General features: G+C 40.4%; 1 protein-coding gene and 1 pseudogene across 5 annotated transcripts in view; both read right to left on the bottom strand.

Moving 5' to 3' along the window:
* Positions 1-17,464, bottom strand: part of SENP2 (SUMO specific peptidase 2) — a 33,214-nt gene extending 15,750 nt beyond the window's left edge. The window contains exons 1-9 of one of the 5 annotated variants that reach the window (XR_004678221.1): positions 17,199-17,462; positions 14,919-14,974; positions 10,108-10,241; positions 9,615-9,681; positions 7,753-7,843; positions 3,887-4,055; positions 2,055-2,158; positions 639-733; positions 158-209 (exon numbers count right to left, since the gene is read on the bottom strand). Coding sequence is in view for 4 of the 5 variants with exons in the window: in XM_034999753.1 (XP_034855644.1) it covers positions 158-209; positions 639-733; positions 2,055-2,158; positions 3,887-4,055; positions 7,753-7,843; positions 9,615-9,681; positions 10,108-10,241; positions 14,919-14,974; positions 17,199-17,299 (869 nt within the window). In the remaining variant the exon portion in view is untranslated. Of the gene's footprint in view, positions 1-157; positions 210-638; positions 734-2,054; positions 2,159-3,886; positions 4,056-7,752; positions 7,844-9,614; positions 9,682-10,107; positions 10,242-14,918; positions 14,975-17,198 lie in introns of all 5 variants that reach the window. The other 4 variants (XM_034999753.1, XM_034999756.1, XM_034999754.1 and 1 more) reach the window with 4 other exon arrangements.
* A 1,333-nt stretch (positions 17,465-18,797) lies between these two features.
* LOC118000353 lies at positions 18,798-20,133 on the bottom strand (annotated as a pseudogene).
* Between the last annotated feature and the right edge of the window lie 1,489 nt (positions 20,134-21,622).

Raw genomic sequence — 21,622 nt, 5'->3', positions numbered from 1 at the left:
GGCACCCAACACAACAGCCACCCATGTACCCATATATGCTGACCACCTACCAGAGCTGGGGAGAGTTCACAATTCTTTAGACATAGTTATTCATCAATATAACTTATAAAGAAAATAATATATCAAAAGAAAACTTAGAATGAACTGAACCATGTACCTCTTCTCACTTCTCACTGAGCATAAAGGTCCCCTTGTTTCAACAACTCTGTCTGTGAAGATGATAAAGAAAAGATTGAATGTTTCCTTTATTAATCAATCATCTAGCTAGAATTTCAACTTACACAGTTTCCAAAGTATCAAGACATTCACTTATCATTTAATGCCATTTAGTGAACAGCTAGTGGAGAAATATAAAGAAATTAATAAAATAAGTATTAAGAAACTAATTTTAGGCTCACAAAATATTTGCTAAGTAGAAGCTAGGAATAATAATCAAGAGGTATCTTTTGAATCTACTTCATCTTGAAATAGCCTTTTAACTAAACTACTTGTACTGGATAAGCCCAAGTCAAAGCCCTGGGGTCTGACAATGTTTTAAACTTTGGTATACCATCTTTCACTAGGATGTCATTTCTCAATTTTATGTGCACATGAACTAAGGTCAATATACGGAGATAGGGCTAAATCTGGGAACTCACATTGTTTTGGAACAAACTGAGTTGTTTTGACTCCGTGACTTTGCTCTTCGCCCCAGCCTTTGGTCTTTAATGTGTCCATCTGACTTCTTTGAGAGCTTAGGAACACGAAAAGTGAAGAAGGTCAGATACAAAAGGAAAGTCTACCATAAATATTCACTATTTCCATCTGACAAGCTTCTCAAAACAGGGGTTACTGATTACCCTGTAACATGAAATTATGAGAGAATGCAGCACAGCACCATCTGGGACTGGGATACAAGGAGTATAATCCTGATGCTAGTATTTCAGCCAAGTTACCTAACCTCCAGTTTCAATGTTGGTAAAACTGGATGTTCTCAATCCCCAGCACCACCTCAACCAAAAAAGCTCAGTGTGACAAAACTCAAGTTATGAGATGAAACATTTTAAATGACATACTGAAATGGATCCTAAAACAATACAATAAAAGCAGGAATGTAAACAGCAAAATAGTTTGAGGATTTTCCTGACACGACAAGAGCAAAGTGTGAAGCATACTGCTGCTTCCAACAGGGGCTAGTCAAAACAGAGAAAATACTAACATTCTGCCCGAGTAAACGCAGAGAAGGAAAATTTTTTAAAAAGCTCACAACAAAAGTTAAAACTCCTAGACAACTAATCTTCTGCTATCTGTACATTCAACAAGCTAGAAAGCCTTGTGACTTTTTCACCTTCAACTTGCCGTTACATAATTTCCAGGATGCCCCCCACCCCTGCTGTGTATTCTCACACCACTTGTTAGAATTATCCTGCGTGCCTCAATCCTGTACTCATATAGTTTTGTCCCTTTTTTTTTACAGGTGAATATAAGGTGAATATCAGCTCCTTCTGCCACTGTCATCTACTTGCCCAAAGCATTAGAGTATTTAACAAGAAGTCTTATAAGGTAAACTGTCTATAACCTGGGGTGACTTTAATCTTGTCTCTAAAATGGAGGACTTCCAATCATACACAAATGCATTCACTGACATGCCACAGGGACTGTGTGTGTATCAGAGAGAGAGGCTAGGGTGGGAGGAAGGGAGAACCGGGCAGGAAAGGAAGAGGGGGGAAGAGACAGAAAAAGACAAGAGACTAAGGGAAATGTGTGTGCTGGAAAGGTTGAAAAAACTCTCTACTCCCTAAGAACCTGATTTCAACCTGTAATTCTACTTTTCTATATCAGAGTTTCAAGAGTTCATGTGAACAAAAGATTCTAAAGCTAAACGAAAAATCTATTTTGTAAAACCACCGTGGCTCCATATATCTCATTACTAGATACAACATGCAGGCAAATTATAAGGATAGTTCTCTCAACGCAAACCTCTTTTTTCAACAAAGCCTTTCTCGCCAATCTCCTCTCCAAATTTAAGTAAAAAGATGTGTGGCAAAGCATTGATTTTGTTAGCTCAGTTTTACCTGTGATAAGTTGGAGTTACAGGAGGAACAGAGTTTCCATGACCACTTTCTTTAAGTCGCTCCAATAACCTTCGGTATTTCTCTCTTTCCTCTTTTTGAACACCCTAAATAAAAGAAAGGATATCACTTAAGTGTTAACATGTTAAAGCTATCATTAAATCATAAATGGAGACTAAGCAGTCAAATGCAGCCCACAGATGTGTTTTATTTGCCAACACTTTTTAAATTTCTTTGAATTACCAACTTTATAAATTTGAAAAGAAAAATCTAAAAATCTGACCTCTTTCAAAAAACTGAACCAATGATCTGGAGCTGTGTAGGGCTATTCTCCTTAGATGGGCCACTCATTCCAGCCTGCTCCACTCATTTACATTACCTGCTAGACTCTCATGGCATCTGGGTTTTTGACAGCAGTTTTTGTCAACCACAAAAAACTCAACAGAAATAATCCACCTGCATATTCAGAACAGTCAGTTTCCAAAATGGATCTGGTCACATCAAAATCACCAATGACTTCCGCGGCCAGATCCAGCAGACACTTTCTCAGCCTTTACGTTACTTGACCTCTCTCTCCAACACCTCACCCTGCTGACCTCCCTTTGCCTTCTAGACAATACACTCCTGATTTCTTCTTATCTTCTCAGTCTCCACTGCCAATTATTTCTTCTGCCTGCCCTCAAATGCCGATGGTCTGCCCATTATCTCTTTTCTCACACTACATTCTCTCCCTGAGTATTCTCTCCAACTCCCTTGATTTCTCAAACACCAATATATAGAAGATTCAGAAATGTGTCTCTAACCCTGCCTTCTTCTCATAACTCTCATCACCTATATCCAAGAGTCTACGGGACAGGTCTTCTTGCGTGCTTCACAGGCACTTTAAACAATGTCCAAAACTGAAGTCATCATCTTCCCCCTAAACACATAGGGTATCTTGGTCAGTGACACGTATTTATCCAAGACTGAAATCTGAGACTCAGGCTCTTCTAACTTATATTACCCTTAACCAATGAATACGTATTTGCTAATATTACCTTCTACTATTTTAGAATATATCCTGTGTATATAAATATTTTTGCTCAGTCCCATCTCTGATTTCTCATTTAAGAGGTACTGAAGCCTACTTCAGTCCGTTCCTCTCTCTGCTTGCCTCTGTTGATTACAAGCTCCTAGGGGACAGGGCCTCATTTTACTCAATTTTTGAATTGCTGACAACTAGCATAGCACCTGAACCTCAAACAGATGATTCTTTGACTAACAAAACTAAATGGCTCAGAAAACCATCTAGCAAATTGCAATAGGTGATGGTCCTGGGAAATGTCAAGTACAGGAATAATTCTAAATTCTCCTGGAATAAGCAAAGATCTCAAGAGGGAAGTAAAAAGAAGACTGCTGATGAAGACATCATGCTAAGTGCCCTGACAAAGGAAAAAGAGGACACGTTCACTGTTTACTTCTCTTACATAGTCACAATTATGCCTTATAAAAGAAACAAGTTAGTAGAAGAATTCAAACACCCAAAAGGAATAGAATCTCCTCTCTTCCTAGCATGATTCCTTTTTCTGCCCTATAGTGGAAAAAAAAATCTGAAAATTGACTAAATTATGTATGTATACAATATCTCCAGAAGGGTACGTTCAAGTATCAGTGGTTACTTGCTAACCATCAGACAGGGTTGTGGGGTCAGGTACTGGAAGGGAGACTAGGAAATTTACAGTCACAGTACACCTTTCCATCCCTTTTGAATTCTGTACTCCAGTACACATATTATTTATTCCCCTAAAAATTCATAAACTATTTTTTAAAAGTGATCAGAGGCTAAAAGGGCTTACCTCCTCCACGGTACAGTGGGGACGCCTCAGACCCTTGCCACCCTCTTCAGAAATCATCTCTGTTAAAACCAGTTCCTGAGGCTTCCAGGTTAAGGAACTCTCTGAAGGGCCTTTGCTATGACGACGGCCACCTGGTCTTCTGTTATACCCCTCTGAGTTCAAAGTAAAACTGAGAGATAGAAAAAAAGAAAAGAAAAAGTTACCACCAAACTCCTTAAATTGCTAGAATTTAAGCTCCCAGACCATCCTGAGATGAAGCTGTCTGTCCTAGGTTAAGCCTGCTCTTGTCAAATCAGACAACTACCATTCACAAAAGTTATTATCCATCTCTAGAGCAGAGGGCATTCCACTATGGAATGTCTATTTGCGGTCACCAGAACTGGCACACGAAAGCCTCTGCCTTCTTCCTCGTGCCCAACTGTCCAACCACAACTCTGCATTTAGCCCTCCTGTGACACATACCCTCCTCTGGTACTACACTTTTCCTTTAGTCACCTGGCACCACTGGAATTAATTATTGGTGTCATTATTTATTTAATGTCTACATCTCACACTAAACTTTAAATTCCATGAAAACAGAGATTACATCCTTTCACTATTGTATCCTAGTACAGGATCTACACCAAAAGGTACTCAGTAAATATCTACTGAACGTTAAATTAATAAATGCTAAAGAAATGGAAGCCATGAAGCCCCCACCTAGTCCTTGGTTGTGGTGACAGAGCCTGCCTCTCCTGCAGTTACCAACAATGTGTCAAACTGGTATCCTACCCCTCTTGATGTGATGTTTTAAAAAAGATAAACCACTGATGTAGTATTTTTACAAAAACAAACAAACAAACAAAACAAACCTGCATAATCTTGAACAAGTAATGAGTAAACATCAGACAAAATTAGGGAACATTCTACAAAAGAAATGCCTTCTACTCTTTAAAAAATATCCATGCCGGGGCGCCTGGGTGGCTCAGTTGGTTAAGCGACTGCCTTCGGCTCAGGTCATGATCCTGGAGTCCCGGGATCGAGTCCCGCATCGGGCTCCCTGCTCAGCAGAGAGTCTGCTTCTCCTTCTGACCCTCCCCCCTCTCATGCTCTCTCTCTATCTCATTCTCTCTCTCAAATAAATAAATAAAATCTTTAAAAATAAATAAATAAATAAATATTATCCATGCCATCAAAGACAAAGAAAGGCTAAGGAATTGTTCCAGATTAAAGGAGATCAAAAAGACATGAAAATTAAATGTAACACATGATCCTGCACTGAATCCTGGACCAGAAAAAATCATCTCTATAATGGAAAAATTTAAATGAGATTACATAATAGTATTGTATTGATGTTAAATTTTCTGATTTTGTTTATCTGTGATTATATAAGTGAAAGTCCTCACTCTTAAAAAATAAACATACTCATGCACTTATGATTAAAGGGGCATGAGTCTAAGACTTACTCTCAAATGCTTCAGAAAAAAATAGGTATATATGACAGAGCGTGATGAAGCAAATGTGGCAAAATGGTTACAACTGGTGAATCTGGGTCAAGTGTACTCATCTGCAGAGTTTTAAAATACATGAAGACAAATACTAACATAATTAGATGGAGAAGTAGACAAATCCTTAATTATGGGAGAAAACATCAACACTCCTCATTTATCAATCAGCAAAAAAAAAGAAAATCAGTAAGACCTGTAAAACATTATCAGCCAACTTGACCTGTGTGACAATTATAGAACATTCCACCTAACAATAGTAGAATACATATTCTTTTCAAGTGCACATTGAACATCACCCACACAGACCATATTCTAGGACATAAAACAGATGTTAACACATTTTAAAGAACTGAAATTATGCTACAGTATATTCTCTGACTGTGATGGAATTAAACGAGAAATAAAAAAATGATACTTGTTCATACTTTCTCTCTTAGCCCTACAATCAGCTATTTATCCAACTCCAAAGGGGCTGCTTTTCTGTTAATGTCTCATTCTTAAACAGGAATGGGGAGCCAAAGATTGCCAGATATCTGAACAAAGACTCTAATATGAAAAGATAATCTGCATCCCCATGTTCACCTAAGCATTATTTACAACAGCCAAGACATGCAAGCAAGCTAAGTGTCCATCAATGGATGAGTGGATAGAGAAAACATACACTGAAATGTTATTCAACCATAAAAAAGAAGGAAATCTTGCCATTTGGAACAACACAGATGGACCCTGAGGGTATGATGTTAAGTGAAATAAGTCAGTCAGAGAAAGACAAATATGATTCACTTACATGTGGAATCTTTAAAAAGCAAACAAACCTAAATTCATAGGTACAAACCTCCAGTTATCAAATAAGTAGGTCATGGGATGTAATGCACAGCATGGTAACTACAGTTAATATCATGTTGTATATTTGAAAGTTACTAAGAGAGTAGATCTTAATAGTTCTCATCACAAGAAAAACATTTGTAACTCTGTATGGTGATGGACATTAAACTTATTATAGTGATCATTTCAATAATATATACAAATATCAAATCATTATGTTGTAGACCTGAAATTAATATGTTATAGCTCAATTAAAAAAAAAAAAAAGACTCTAATATGAAAGAAAAGACCAAAATAAACCAAAGTGGGGAAAGGAGTTCAGAGGAAACAAAGTAGGGAGAAGAAGAAATTTTAAAATAATTAACAGCTTTAGAGAAACAAGAAAAGGTAGTGCATATGTCTTTGCCTCTTTCTTTTTTTTTTTTTTTAAGTAATCTCTGTGACCAACAGGGGGCTCAAACCCACAACCCTGAGATCAAGAGTCGCATGCTCCACCAACTGAGCCAGCCAGGCAGCCCCTTTTTTTGCCTCTTTTAATAAGATTCTTAGAGCAATAAAAAACCATAGGAGGAGGGAGTGGCAGGACTCTTCCTACTTGAAAACTATGACATCAAAAAAAAAAAAAAATCAGCAAAAGATTTTGTTTTTAGGGGAAAGGAGAACAAAAGAAGAGAATATATACAAAAATTAGATCAATCAGATCAATATAGAGAAAAATTAGAAAAATATCCAAGAAATAGAAATTCTAGAATGTGAGAACACAGAAAGAAGAAAATTACTAAAAGAAGAACATTTCACAAAACTGATGTGTGTTCAGTATATGAAAATTCATCATGGTTTCTGCATTTTCCATATGCATATTATACTTCAAAAATAAAGTTTAGGGAAAAAATAAACTTTAGGGAAGGTGGGTAGGGGGATGGGTAAAATAGGTGATGGTGATTAAAGAGTACACTTATCATGATGAGCACTCAGTAATGTGTAGAATTGTTGAATCACTAGATTATACACCTGAAACTAATATAATACTGTATGTTAACTGTACTGGAATTAACATAAAAAAATTAAAAAATGAAGTTTAGGGGCACTTGAGTGGCTCAGTCGGTTAAGTGTCCAACTCACGGTTTTGGCTCCAGCTGTAATCTCAGGGTCATGGGACTGAGCCCTGTGTGGGGCTCCACGCTCACCATGGAGTTGCTGGAGATACTCTCCCTCGCCCTCCCCTTCTGCCCCTCCCCACTGCTTGTGCTTGCTCTCTCTCTCTCTCAAATAAATAAATAAAATCCTTTAAAAAAAATTAAGTTTAGAAGTGAGCAACAAATCCTTTTTAAAAGGTTTTTTAAATCAGATGCTATAAGCATAAGCTATAGTACAGAGAAAGTAACACATACCTGAGTTCAAATCTCTCAATAGCTGTATGACATCTGGCAAGTTACTAACCTCAGAGTACTTACTTAACAAGCTTACATAATAGAATAAAAGTGGGAATGCTAGCAAGAGTGAACACCTAAGTGCTAAGCTTCCATTTACAAAAAGGCAGAATTTAACACTTACCCAAAGGAAGGCAGGACTCTGCGGGGCTGATCTCGGGTTACTGTCACTCTGATCTTTGGATAGTCACTTATTCCATTAGGAGATTTATTACCTATTTTAAAAAATGCATTTGTAATTGTAAAAAAAAAAAACAAAAAAAAAACCCAAACCTGTGAACAGTCTGCATTAGAAAATCTGTGAAGAGTCTACGCTGTAGAACTAAATATCTTATTCTTTCAAATGCTATTACTATACAGAGATCCAGAACAAACTGTAAAAGCTGAAGAAAAAGCAATAGTGCTTAATTTGTCTTTGATCTCAGAGAGACAATAAAAGTTCACAGGTAAGCTTTTCTAGTTCCACTTGCTGGAACCATCAAGAAGCATAAAGAACTCAATGATACAAACTCCATGTAATCTAATCCAATTGAGTTGTTCGAATCATTTCTTTTTCCCAAGAAAACAGAAGGTTTTTTTAAATGAAAACCTACTATATGTTACTATTTCACTGGAAGCTTCCAACACTTATGAGATGGTTACTATACTTCGAAAAAGGGTAACCAAACTTTCATCAGCCACATTTACTGCTGAAGCTACAGCACAACTGTGGAGCCCCTGAAGACTCCAAAATGTAAAGAGATCTAAAACTGAAAGTTTTTTCACAAGTCTGTAGCAGCAAAACTTAAACTGACCTGAATTCCTTTGTTTGCAAAACCTGATTTGAACCAATGTTCAATTCTAATGGGATTTTTAAGACAATATATCTAAGATATGAAAAATTCTAAATTCCCCAGCACATCTTCAAGGGTTTCAGATAAGAGACTGTAGACTCCTTTATACAAGAAACCTGCCCCAGGAATACCTGTGCTTCTCTGACAAGGCTACACAAACACACAGAAATATAGTGCTGATACCTCAGGCACAAGACAGTACCATCCCTTCCATGTGTCCATTTTAATGATAAATAGTTTTTAACATTTACATATTCAAACAGTATGAATAGATTATAAAATCTAATTTGTACTAACTTTTAAAATGAAATGAAAGACTCCAAAAAAATATCATCTTTGTTCCAGGTCCTCTGGAATTAGATTCTCAGACTCAGGGATATGCATTTACTCCCCTTTGCTCTTCTCTGCCACCAGAGAGACTTTACTTAAAAAGCTTGAGAAGCAAACTTACTACTGTAAGGTAGTATCATTTCCTTATCACTTTATCATTTATCATTTCCTTAGTTTCTTCCACTTTTGACTTCAGAACCCACAACTTTTCTAAAAACTTTTATCCCTTTCTTTCAAACTTTATAGGCCTGTGTGACAGAGATCACAGTCATTTTCAGGAGTCTGGATTCTTCCTAGTTTTCCTCATGACAGAATTTTATACAGTTATGTACAATAATTACAATTCAATTTTGGGCCCCAAGAATGACATGGAGGTTCCTAATGCATAAAACTATGAGAACTGGAAACCTAAAGTTGCTCCCCAATCAGATGATGTCCCTTAAAGACAGGGTTTTATTATTTTATTATTTGTTTTGTATTTTGTTATGAAAGGTTTTATTTATTATTTTGTCCTTTTGTTATCCTTGATAACACATGCCTGACACAGAGTAAGCTCTCAGGAAATGTTATTTGTTTTCTTAATGAATGAGCTCTGAACTAAGTCACATTAAGGACACTGATAATACAAACAGAAAACACAAAAAATAAATTCAATGACAATTCTAGAAGAAAACTACTTAATAATTTTTAGAAGGTAGAGAGAATATGTCTGTGTTCTCATCCCAACCCAACTCAGTATTTGTTTTCCTTTCATATTCTCAAAACTCAGAAAAAAGAGGCAGAAAGAGGTACAGGAAAGCAGAAAGATTTTTGACCACCTCACCCAGTTTCAGCATGTTGTTCCAGGATCCAGAACCTGTCAGTTCACAAGATGAAGAGTTCGAAAATACCTTAAAATCAAATAGAATCACCTCTGTAGTATCTCAATTTTAGAATTTAAATAAGTTTTTAATATAAAAAAATCACTCTATTGGTCATTATTTCACTAGCTTACAGAAGAGACATCATCAGTAAGATCAAAAGTTTAATTGGTGAAGATTCACAAAATTATATATAAAATAACTATTTCAGGTTCTTTACATATACTTAAACAAGAAAAGCAGATGTACTAGTAATTGGACTCTTTATAAATATTTTTTTAATGTGTAATTTCTTAATCTTTAACTTCTTGGCCTTTATATCAAGGCTAATAAAGACATCAACATTTCTGGAAAGAAGTCATTCCACTCAATTCCTAAAAAGAATATTTCTAAAATTTAACTTTAATGAGTAAGTACAAAGATCAGTAGCCCCAATGGAACCCTATCCCCACTGACCTCTCCTGAAGGGGCCACATTCCGTGTTCCATTACAAGCAGAAGTTACCATGGGTTTTGTGGTCAGCTGGAATGGGAATCCAAATAAGCTGGCAGCATTGTAGAGACTGGTTTTGACTTGGTGAATGAAATAATCTAGACAATATAATATAGATTACATATACATATAAGTAGAGAATAATAAACTTCCAGCAAAAAAATAAGATTATATTTTAGAAAAGACCTCTCTCAATCTCTATTAGAAGTCCTATTTTCAATCACTGAGATAAGTAGGTATCCATAAAAGTAACTTTCCTCCTATCTGAATAACTAGAATTCCAGTATTGTGATTCTGGGTTTTGGGGTTGTTTTGTTTTGTTTCAGGTAGGCTCCATGCCCAACGTGGGGCTTGAACTTACAACCCTGAGATCAAGAGTCACATGCAGGACACCTGGGTGGCTCAGTCAGTTAAGCGTCCAACTCCTGACTTCAGCTCAGGTCATAATCTCATGGTTGTGAGATCAAGCCCCACATTGAGCTCCATGCTGGTTGTGGAGCCTGCTTAAGATTCTCTCTCTCCCTCTGCCCCTCCCACCCCGCCCCCTCATGCACACTTTCTCTCTCTCTCTCAAAAAAAAGAAAAAAAGAAAGAAAAAGAGTCACATGCTCTACCAACAAAGCTAGCCAGGTGCTCCTGTTTTTGTTTGTTTGGTTGGTTGGTTGGTATTTTTAAGTAAGCTCTAGGCCCAGTGTGGGGTGTGAACTCAGGACCCCAAGTTCAAGAGTCGCATGCCCCACCAGGCACCCTGTGATTTTTGTTTTTTAACAAGGTATCTCTTCTGGGATGCTACAAAAACATGAAATCATCACTTCAGCAAATCAGTAAGACCAAAATTTATCTGATTCATAAATAAATGCCCTGAAATGACAACTTTTAAGCAATGAGTTCTTCAGAATATATAAAATAAATAAACCAGAGAGATAGGGGCATAACTTAACCTGCAGCACGTAGACACTAAGTATGGCAGAATCTTACAGGAAGCACTATAATTTACTCACCGGTTTGTCCTTACTTCCTGGGCAGGTAACAATATGCTCCTAAATAACTATTTACTAAGTGCCTATTATACACTGGCTACTCAAGGGTAGAATTAGCAAAGCATAAAACATGCAGCTCTTGGGCGCCTGGGTGGCTCAGTTGGTTGAGCGACTGCCTTCGGCTCAGGGTCATGATCCTGGAGTCCCTGGATCGAGTCCCGCATCGGGCTCCCTGCTCGGCAGGGAGTCTGCTTCTCCCTCTGACCCTCCCCCCTCTCATGTGCTTGCTCTCTCTCACTCTCTCTCTCTCAAATAAATAAATAAAATCTTTAAAAAAAAAAATGCAGCTCTTATACATCTATGATGAAATAAGGCTATCCTCTACTGAGATGTGTTAGATCTGATGCACCCCTCCCTGCCACCAAAAATAAAGATTACAAAATAAGTAAGTAAATAAATAAGAGGGAGGGGTAGATTTCAGTGCTTGCCACACTTCCTCCTTTTATGACAGTACTCCTTTCTCATTTCCTACACTACTGACTGGTTCTCTACAATTTCCTTTCTATTTCCCAATTAAGGGTATTTTAAAGCACTAGTTTGAGAGAAAGAGACAATCATTTTACTCACATTGTGCTTTAGAGAAAAAAAGCCTGAAATTGAAATGGTGGCTTTAAAACAACAAGCACTCCAGAACATATAAGATATAAAACAGAAACAGAAAAATAGGGGAATAACTTAAACAACAGGGAGGATGTGATAGCTAAGTAAAGCAGAATGCAATTTGAAGTAATTTGTATCTAGAGAATAGGTAAAAGTATCAAAGTTTGCAAATTACTTGTTTCTCATTTTAAGATTTAGAGAATTCCTGGTTATCCCTCTAGTAATGTTGAGGGATATCACTTATATTCTGCTGTACTTTCTTAAGTGGAAGAATATAAGCTTTAGAGATTGGTGCTTAATCCAGAGCCTGTAATCCAGACCCCAGGGGGCAAGGGATATTCCTAATAACTAACAATGTTAAATAGTGGATGCTAAAAAGTATTGGAATACTTATTTTCCTACGAATTTGTAAAAATCTGAGTATTCCTCGAGATTATGCCAAAAAGATCTCAATAACTCAAAAAAGGAGGAGGAAGAAGAAGAGGAGGGGCTAAGGGGGAGTGGGGGGGCCTGTTTCATCTGTAAAATGGGGAAAAGTCCTCACAATAGACTAAGTTAGATCTCTTAAAATTCCTTTCATCTCTAAGATCATGTGTCTGTGATTCTAAGGTCTTCTTTTTCCTTTTACCCTCCTTTTGTTTTTTCCTCTCAAAAGCAAACAAGAGAGTCGTATTGTCCAACATAGTTGCCGGTGGCCACATGTAGTCACCTAAGTTTATATTTAATTAAAATTAAATTCAGGTCCTCAGTCACACTGACCCCATTTCAAGTGCTCAATAGGCATCATCACGGAGAGGCCTATCGGATGCATTCCTGAGGACCTTTACAAACTCTGCCAATAAGTATTACACCTGCTACCTAATGCTTCCCCCTCGGCTTAGGTTCCTTTCTATAGTAGCCATTCAGAAAATTATAATACATATTTCATGGAAATCATGGAGGGAGGGGTCTTTAACATGGAAGAAAGTCCATGAAATAGATGTTTACCATAACTATTTCAGGAAACTTCTGTAATACCACCCTCAAAGTTCTTTTTGGTTTTCTTTTGTTCTGATTGAAGGATAGTTGACACACAATGCTACATGAGTTTTAGATGTAACCACTGTCAAAGGTCTTTAGCGCACTGTTTTTTATTTACATTTTTGTTTAAAATTGATTCATATTTTTTGCTAAATAAATGTATTTGAAAGGTAACTTTGGGGCACCTGGGTGGCTCAGTTGGTTAAGCGACTGCCTTCGGCTCAGGTCATGATCCTGGAGTCCCGGGATCGAGTCCCACACCGGGCTCCCTGCTCGGCGGGGAGTCTGCTTCTCCCTCTGACCCTCCCCCCTCTCATGTGCTCTCTCTCTCTCTCTCACTCTCTCAAATAAATGAATAAATAAAATCTTAAAAAAAAAAAAAAAAGAAAGAAAGGTAACTTTATATCACTACTATAAATGTAAAGAAACATTATTTGCCTTATAAAGAAATGAAATGTAACAATGTAAGTTCTAGCTGGGCCTGTTAAAAGAAGGGAGAGGGCGCCTGGGTGGCTCAGTTGGTTAAGCAACTGCTTTCGGCTCAGGTCATGATCCTGGAGTCCCTGGATCGAGTCCTGCATCGGGCTCCCTGCTCGGCAGGGAGTCTGCTTCTCCCTCTGACCCTCCCCCTTCTCATGTGCTCTCTGTCTCTCTCATTCTCTCTGTCTCAAATGAATAAATAAAATCTTTAAAAAAAAAGAAGGGAGAGTCGGGGCGCCTGGGTGACTCAGTCGGTTAAGCGGCTGCCTTCGGCTCAGGTCATGATCCCAGGGTCCTGGGATTGAGCCCCACATCGGGCTCCGTGCTCAGCAGGGAGCCTGCTTCTCCCTCTCCCTCTGCCTGCCTATTTGCCTATTTGTGATCTCTCTCTCTCTGTCAAATAAATAAATAAAATCTTAAAAAAAAAAAAAAAAGCGGAGTCACATGTAGTAGATAAGTATTAAAAACATACTAGCATTAAATCAAGATTTTCGCTTGAAATAATCAGAAAATTAAAAACAAATTAAAAGGATATAACTTTTTTCTACATAATTCATACTACTTAATGCTATGAAATGTTGTATCCCCTAAAATCATTTCCTGAACTGATATCTATCCTGTGCTTTGGGAAATACTGTCCTAATGAATTTAGTATAAATCTGGCATTCAAAGTCCTCTTAATTTGATATACCTCTCTCTAGCCAACTTTTCCCCTGAGTTCTATTCAGCTTCCTGAATTGCACAACTCTCCCATAACTGTTCCCTCTGCCTAGAATGCTTTCCCTTCCTATTGCTCTGTTGATATCCCACCCATCCTTTAAGATCCATCTCACATACTCACTCTTTCATCAAATATTTACTGAGACTTTTAATCAGCTGAAAATTGGACAGTATTTTGTAACTATCTTTCTTATTTCATTTATCACATCCCTACTGACATTAGTAATTATTTATATGCTTGTCTTATACCCTCAATGATACAATCATATACCTACACAATTAAGGTCCCTAAAAACAGAGACCCTGTCTTACTCATTTTTTCTTGTTCCTTTAGAACCTAACACATTGCTTAGCAGTAAGACATGCTCAATAAGTACTCATCGAATTTAAATGAAATCTTAACAGGCATGTCTACTGTTAGCCACCACATCTGGAGGTAGATCGAAATGCACATTCATTTTTGAGAGAAAGGAAATACTATTATAGCACTCCACTGTGCCTTTTTCCTTTAATCTAGTTTTGTTCTCTTCTATCAAGCTATGTCTAGCCCTCTGGATACAGAGAAATAAACAATTTGGGGCAACACATTAGATTCATTCACTCAGCTATGTGAACTAGATGACTTAGTTTGAAGTAGTTTTTTACCATGTTTTCTCCTCAAAAATAAAAAACACCTTTTCTTTATAGAAGATTGAAAATTTTTAAATACATATTCAACACACAGCCTTATTTATCTGGAAAGATATTCAAGTCCTGGTTAACAGTGGTTACCTCAGAAAAGATAACTGAGTAGAAAAGGGACAGGAAAGAGACTTACTTTTCACTGCACATACTTTTTACCTTTTGAATTTTGTTCCATACATATACTTTTCCTATTTAAAAAAATGTAATTTAAAAAATTATCATATTCAATACCTAATCTTGGTCTTTTAGCTGGTATTTCATCAGCGTCCACTGTAGAAAACAAAGTGCTGAAAAGAGAAAGAGAGAGAGAGAAAAATATATATATATATATATTTACATATACATACATCCATTTCTGTAAGTAAACCTAGTATGCATACAACACATCCTCTTCATCCACTTTGTCAAAAAAATGAGATTCAACTGATGCTTGCAAAGAAAACACTCCTCTACAGTAGGCCTTTACCATTTGAGGTCTTAACACTATTGCTTAAACTATTTCAAAGGGACTCAAAACTCCCTATCAAATGATAATCTGTACTCTGGCTAACGTACAAACTTGAAACTGGCCAGAAATTACTTGGCTAGTAAATGAACATAGGTAAGAGCCTAGGACTAGTATTTCCTTTTTCTCTCCAGAAATGATTTTATTGTTTTTATTTTTTTTTAAGATTTTATTTATTTATTTGACAGAGAGAGAGAGAGAGACAGCTAGAGAGGGAACACAAGACAGGGGGAGTGGGAGAGGGAGAAGCAGGCTTCCCGCTGAGCCAGGAGCCTGATGCAGGATTCGATCCCAGGACCCTGGGATCATGACCTGAGCCAAAGGCAGATGCTTAACGACTGAGCCACCCAGGCACCCCTCTCCAGAAATGATTTTAAAACAAGTAATTTCGTTTTGAAAGATGACATCTCCCCCGCCCCTGCAAGGAAAGCCATCTTCTACTTCACTAGAAGTAGACAATATAAGAAGCCTTAAAATACAATTCTTAGCCAGAAAAGTTGTTCTATTTAACTGCACTTCTATCATGGAAACTAAATTACAGTGGTAATAAAAAAACTGGGGAATTTGGGAAAGTTTTTGGACCTATACCTCAAGAATGTTAAAGGCTTATGATATACTGTTAGTCATCTTTTTAATGATAATTATGATTGATCAGTTTTACCAAAAATAATGAACAGAATAAATCCCAGGAGAATACCATTCAGTTCATAACTTTAAAGTCCCAGTAAGATCTCCTGGCTTCATTTTGACTGAAAAATGGCTTACATTGTGAAGAACTGGTTTAGATTAAGGATATGTGGTGAAGAACAGGGTTTTCATCTCCAAATCATTGTTCCATCTATTTGAAAGCAGGGATTCACAGCGAAAAGAAAGGATGGGGAGGGGGAATTAACATTCTCTCCTTCAATAAATATGCACCAAGTGTCTACCATGCACCAGCCTCGGCACAAGGCCCTTGGGGTAGAATAAACAAATACTATCCTTATATATATTAAGCATCATTTTAGGCACTTTACAACATGTTCTCAAATGATCCTCACATCAACTTCACAAAAAGGTAGAAAAGAATAGGTTGAAACCTTGGGCTCTCTAGAACACATGATGGAATTTAGCCAACAGCCAACATCATCAATGGCCTGCATTCTCAGACTCATGTATTAAATCATCTTGTTCTCTCAAGCTCCAAGAAACCACTCTTCAACGATCTTGAGGCTTAATTTTAAAAAAATGAAATTAACACTTGATCACTAAAAGTTGATGATGGGGTATATAGAATTGGTATGGTATTTTATTCTCTAGATTAATTCTCAAGCAAGGTGGTATGAAATGAGACAAACCAACTTTCAGGTTTCCCAAAATTTTACCTGAATTTTAGAGTACAAACCAGTGATCTTTTTAAAGGAATCAGACACCTAATTTTTCCCCCTCATACGCTAACTCTAAAGCACAGTACCACCCCCCCTCCCCCGCAAAACACACACACACACACAGTTTGACAGCTGTTTCAGAACAAAACAGCTGCTGTTTCTTGGTGCTAAGAGAACAATTCTTGCAGTCAAAACGGCTTTGGGCAAGCTATGAATCTCACTTCCCTTAGCTGCACTTACTGCCTACAGATGACACTTGGGAGTGTGCTTCGTTAACAGTGAACCACAACACAGACAGTATTCCTTCAATCTTTAGTTTTCAACCTAAGAGTAGCAAGATACGATACAGCCCCATCTGACAGCAACCAGCGTGGGCTCTGACAAGAGCAGGAAAGATCCTAACCATCGCGGGCCACTCCAAAGACAACTAGCTCGTTCCATCATCAGGAGCGCATCCGCACAGCGGGGAGGGAGCGATTACGTCACCAGGACACCCGCGACCCGCACCTCCACCGCCTTGGCCCGGCCAGCTGTTTCGGCCGAGCAGGGCCTGCGGGGCTGGATCAGCGCTCTCCCCGCCGAGCCCCGGGTGGGGGAGGAGGTACAGCCAGGCTGGCGCTCGGCCCCCTCTCCTCTCACCTGTTCGAGCGCCGCCTCTTCAGGAGGGCCCGGGTAGGGGGCACCGGCCGGTCACAGAAACGGAAAATGGTGCCGAGAATCCTAACCAGCCATTTGTACATACCAGGCCCAAGCAGCAGCGGCGGCCGACACACCCCGAGACGCAAACCCCAGAGCTGTCGCCGCCGCTGCCGCCTTCGCCGCCTCGGCCACCACCGCCAAGGCTCAGTCGCCCACTTGTGACGCTATCGGAGGGCCCACAGATAAAACGTCCTGAGGGTTATAGGAGGCCCCCCCGCCCAACCGCACCACCACTCCTGACGTCACCTCCTCCCGCCCGACCGGAAAGCATCTTCGTCCTCAATCTGCGCACGCGCAGCTTCGCCCCCACCTTCTCCTCCCGAACCGAGCAACCGGAATGAGTACGGGACGGTTCCAGGCCAATCGCTGACGAGATCGGAAGGGATGTGGGCGGGGTTTTCCCTGCGGCGGAGCCAGTCGCGAGACGGCCCGCGGGACAAGGCCCTCAGGCCACACGTGAGGCTTCTCCACCCCGGAGGGAGGGAGCGCCCCGGAGGCCTGAAATACAGTACTTGCTCAGTAAATGTTTGTTGAGGGCACAAAATAAAGGTGTTCACATCACTTAACAAATGTTTACCCTACTAACTGCCCTTTAGTTTGCATATACCTTCTGTCCAGTACTTTACACACATTGTCACCTGCATTTCTCCCAGCACCCCCAGGCGATGGGGAGGAGTCTTGTGCCCATTTTTAATAAATAAGGAAATCAAACATAGAGCGATTAAGTAATTTGCCTAAAGTCACAAAGCTAACTAGTGGTGTAGCTGGATTGGAACCAGGATCTGAGAACCAGCGCCAGTCCCTGGCCCTTGATGTGAGTCTACTGGGAGAGACATGATTACAAATTACAAGATAATTATGTGCAAAATGCAGTAGGAGCCAGAGAAAGGAAAACCACCCCTTGGGGAGGGATAGGGAAGGGCAGAACTCAAAGAGGGCTTTACTTAAGGGAGAGTGGTACCTGAGTCCTACTAGTAGCTACTGGTCTTCCCCCGCCACCTCCCCCCGGCTGGCAAGGAGTGCTGATTAACTCTCCCTCTGTTATCTAGACGTCACACTTCTGGTTAATTATCAGTAAGAGGAAAAAGTCCCACCCTCTTTAGTGACAGAATATCCAGGCCCCTCCTCCAAACAGTCCTAGAATCCTTCCTTTCATGCCCCACAAATCCATCCCTGACTGCCACTTGACCCTTTTTATAATTCAGTTAATGCCAGACTTCCAGGCTTGCTTGAACTTTAACACAGGCACTCTCCATGACAGCCTCGTCCTTTGCTCAATAAAGTGTTCTGGAATTCTGGTGCAAGTCACCACCTAGAGCTCCAGAACCACCAGCTACCCACCTGTGCCTATCACCACTCTGGAAGCAAATCCCAAGTTGGATGTGGGCCCCTCCCTTCATTCTCCAAATACAGCTAACACCAGACTATTATTCAAAGTTTGAGAATAGAATTACAAAGACCAAAAGATTTTTTTTCTTGAGAAACTGTTTAATTTCCATCAACCTTATTCCACTTTGTTTGCCTTTGTGGAAGAGCAGCTTAAGACCACTCAGTGGTTGTTCCTACCCATTCAGTGGCCTGAGCAGTAGGACCTGCAGACCAGCGTTCAGTGGCAGGCTGAGCGCTCCAGTCTTCAGTAGGAAACTGCTGAATAGGCACCAAGGGTACCTGCATGCCTTCAGACCAGTCTTTGACTTCAGATTGAGTAGCACTGAACTCAGGAGCTGGAGCAGTCCATTTGATAAGGGAGCAGAAGGCAAGCTGAAGACAAAGCATAAAGATCTGCAACCTCCCTCCCCCACCCCCACTCCTGGGTGGGACATGAGTGACATTCTTCCAGGAATCTCCCAACTATCTTAATGTTAATACTTTGCTAGAGGGGAAAACAACCTTAATTAGACAATGGCAAGGCTTCCAGTATCTTGTAGGTCAGTCCTCTTTAGCATATGAAAGTTCTTTTGAAACCTCCCTTTACCTGACGTCCCCCAGCTCCCAAGTATATAATCACCACTCCTCAAACCTCCAGGGCAGCAGCTCTTTCTGCCCACAGGTTCAGACCCCGTTCTTTAGTAAAACCACTGTTTTGCACCAAAGACATCTCAAGAATTCTTTCTTGGTCATCGGCTCCGGACCCCACCTCACCTCACCTAATATTCCAAAACCACATTGCATTCACCCTGACATTCCTCCCAGGTCACAGCCTTTTCAGCAGCAGCCTGCTCTTCCCTTGCAAACTCTTCAGGATCTCTGTAAAGATCAGCGTAACCTCCCATGGGTGTTCATGGGAATTGGTGCCGCAGATGCACAGAACTTCCCGGGCTAGCATCCACTGCATCAGACCTGCTGAGTGAGCTCCCTTGTTGCAAGGGATGGTGATGTCCACATAGCGCAGAGGAGAGTCTATGCTACACGAGCAATGGTAGGCAGGTTAACGTAAGACGCCTCTGTGAGAGGCTGGTGATCAGCCCTGGGATCAGGAACCACCAAAAGTCTTGGCTCCCAGAAGGCTGCCTGGATCTGGTTCTTGAAGGTTCTGGGAGTGAAACAGCCAGCCATAGGAGTGGCTCCGGTAGCCCCAGCAAACTTCAGCACAGCTCGCTGGCCAGTATTCCTGGATGATAGGACTTCTTTTTTTAAGTGGGGGTTTTCCATGGCAACAATGGCAGAAGCTGCCCGCAGAAGCTTCTCCCAGGTTCTCTTCAGATTTATGATGTAGATGCCATTACTTTTTCTTTTGTAGATGGACTGTTCCATTTGGAAGTCAAGGTTGGTGCCACCTAAGTGGATTCCTGCTGCAAGGAATTTGAAGACACCTTCCTCCTTCATTTGCAGGACATCAAGAGCTCCAGACATTGTAAAAGTTTCCCTTTAAGTTATGGTGGGAATGTAGAACAATGCCGCTGTGTGAACCCCTCCCCTAGTAGTGCGGAAAGCAAAGAGCAGTTGCTTTAGAAGTGGCTATTAAAAGGACTGCATCTGGGGCACCTGGGTGGCTCAGCAGGGCGTTGGGCTCCCTGTTCGGCGGGAAGCCTGCTTCTCCCTCTCCCACTCCCCCTGCTTGCGTTCCCTCTCTCGCTGTGTCTCTCTCTGTCAAATAAATAAATAAAATCTTAAAAAAAAAGGACTGCATCCGTAGTCTATTGCTCATTGCCTCCCAGAAGGACTTTCCTTCCTGCAAAGTCATCTCTCCACTGTTCTCAACATCTTTGACAAGGCACCAATAGCAGAGAATTTCTCTTCTACCTCTACCCCAACCTGTTTGAGGCTAGACTTCCAATTAACTTTATTATTTTTTTTAAGACTTTATTTATTTATTTGACAGAGAGTACAAGCAGGGGGAGTGGCAGGCAGAGGGAGAGGGAGAAGTAGGCTCCCCACTGAGCAGGGAGCCCTGATGTGAGGCTTGATCCCAGGACCTAGGATCATGACCTGAGCCTGAAGCAGACGTTTAACTGCTTAAGCCACCCAGGCACCTCCCCCCTCAATTAACTTTGGTATATGTGCTGCCCAAGCGAGCACCCCCTCAATTAACTTTAAAAAAGTCTGCCACTGGCATTATTATGCAGAGCACTTTGGCTGTGTCCCAACTGTCCATTCCACTATAAGAATTGGTCATTGCCTTCACCAAACCAAGAAGAACCCTCAAGTATTGATTGGGAAGGGATTTTCCAAACCAAGACAGCAGTATTTGTTCAAAACATTAAATGAGAAAACTGCAAGCTGCTTTATAATTTTTTTTTTTTAAGATTTTACTTATTTATTTGACAGAGAGAGAGATAGCGAGAGCAGGAACACAAGCAGGGGGAGTGGGAGAGGGAGAAGCAGGCTTCCCTTGGAGCAGGGAGCCTGATGCGGGGCTCGATCCCAGGACCCTGGGACCATGACCTGAGCCGAAGGCTAACGACTGAGCCACCCAGGCGCCCTGCAAGCTGCTTTAGAATAGCAACTTATCCCAGGTTTCGGCCACCAAGATTTAAGAAATATTGGCAACAAGTCTCAGGCCACTCTAGTACAACACCACATTTTTTTTTCCTGCCTCATCAGTAGCACCTGCACATACACAAAATGAAATGTTAGTCACCCTCCATGAAAAGTGGAGGGCTTTGGAATTGCCTCAGTCCAAATCCCTGGGCCTCAACAGCAAACAGTAACTCCCGAGTCAAGCAATTGCTAGCCACCACCCACACCCACCGCCCCACCCCCCACCTCCACACACATACATCCCCTTTTTGTCCTCTAATGTTTCTGGTTGCCCTCTGAAAGGAAGAAAGGAAGGAGACTCAGCCTTACAAGTTTCTCCTGCCTGGGGTTTTGCCAGTTGGTGCCCCCGCTGCCCTGTCGTCCACCGTAGATGCATAGACCAA

Source organism: Mirounga leonina, unplaced genomic scaffold (assembly GCF_011800145.1).
Source record: "Mirounga leonina isolate KUSES-001 unplaced genomic scaffold, KU_Mleo_1.0 Mir_115, whole genome shotgun sequence".
In the NCBI taxonomy this organism is placed as follows: Eukaryota; Metazoa; Chordata; class Mammalia; order Carnivora; family Phocidae; genus Mirounga; species Mirounga leonina.
This window is presented reverse-complemented; position numbering and strand designations above follow the sequence as displayed.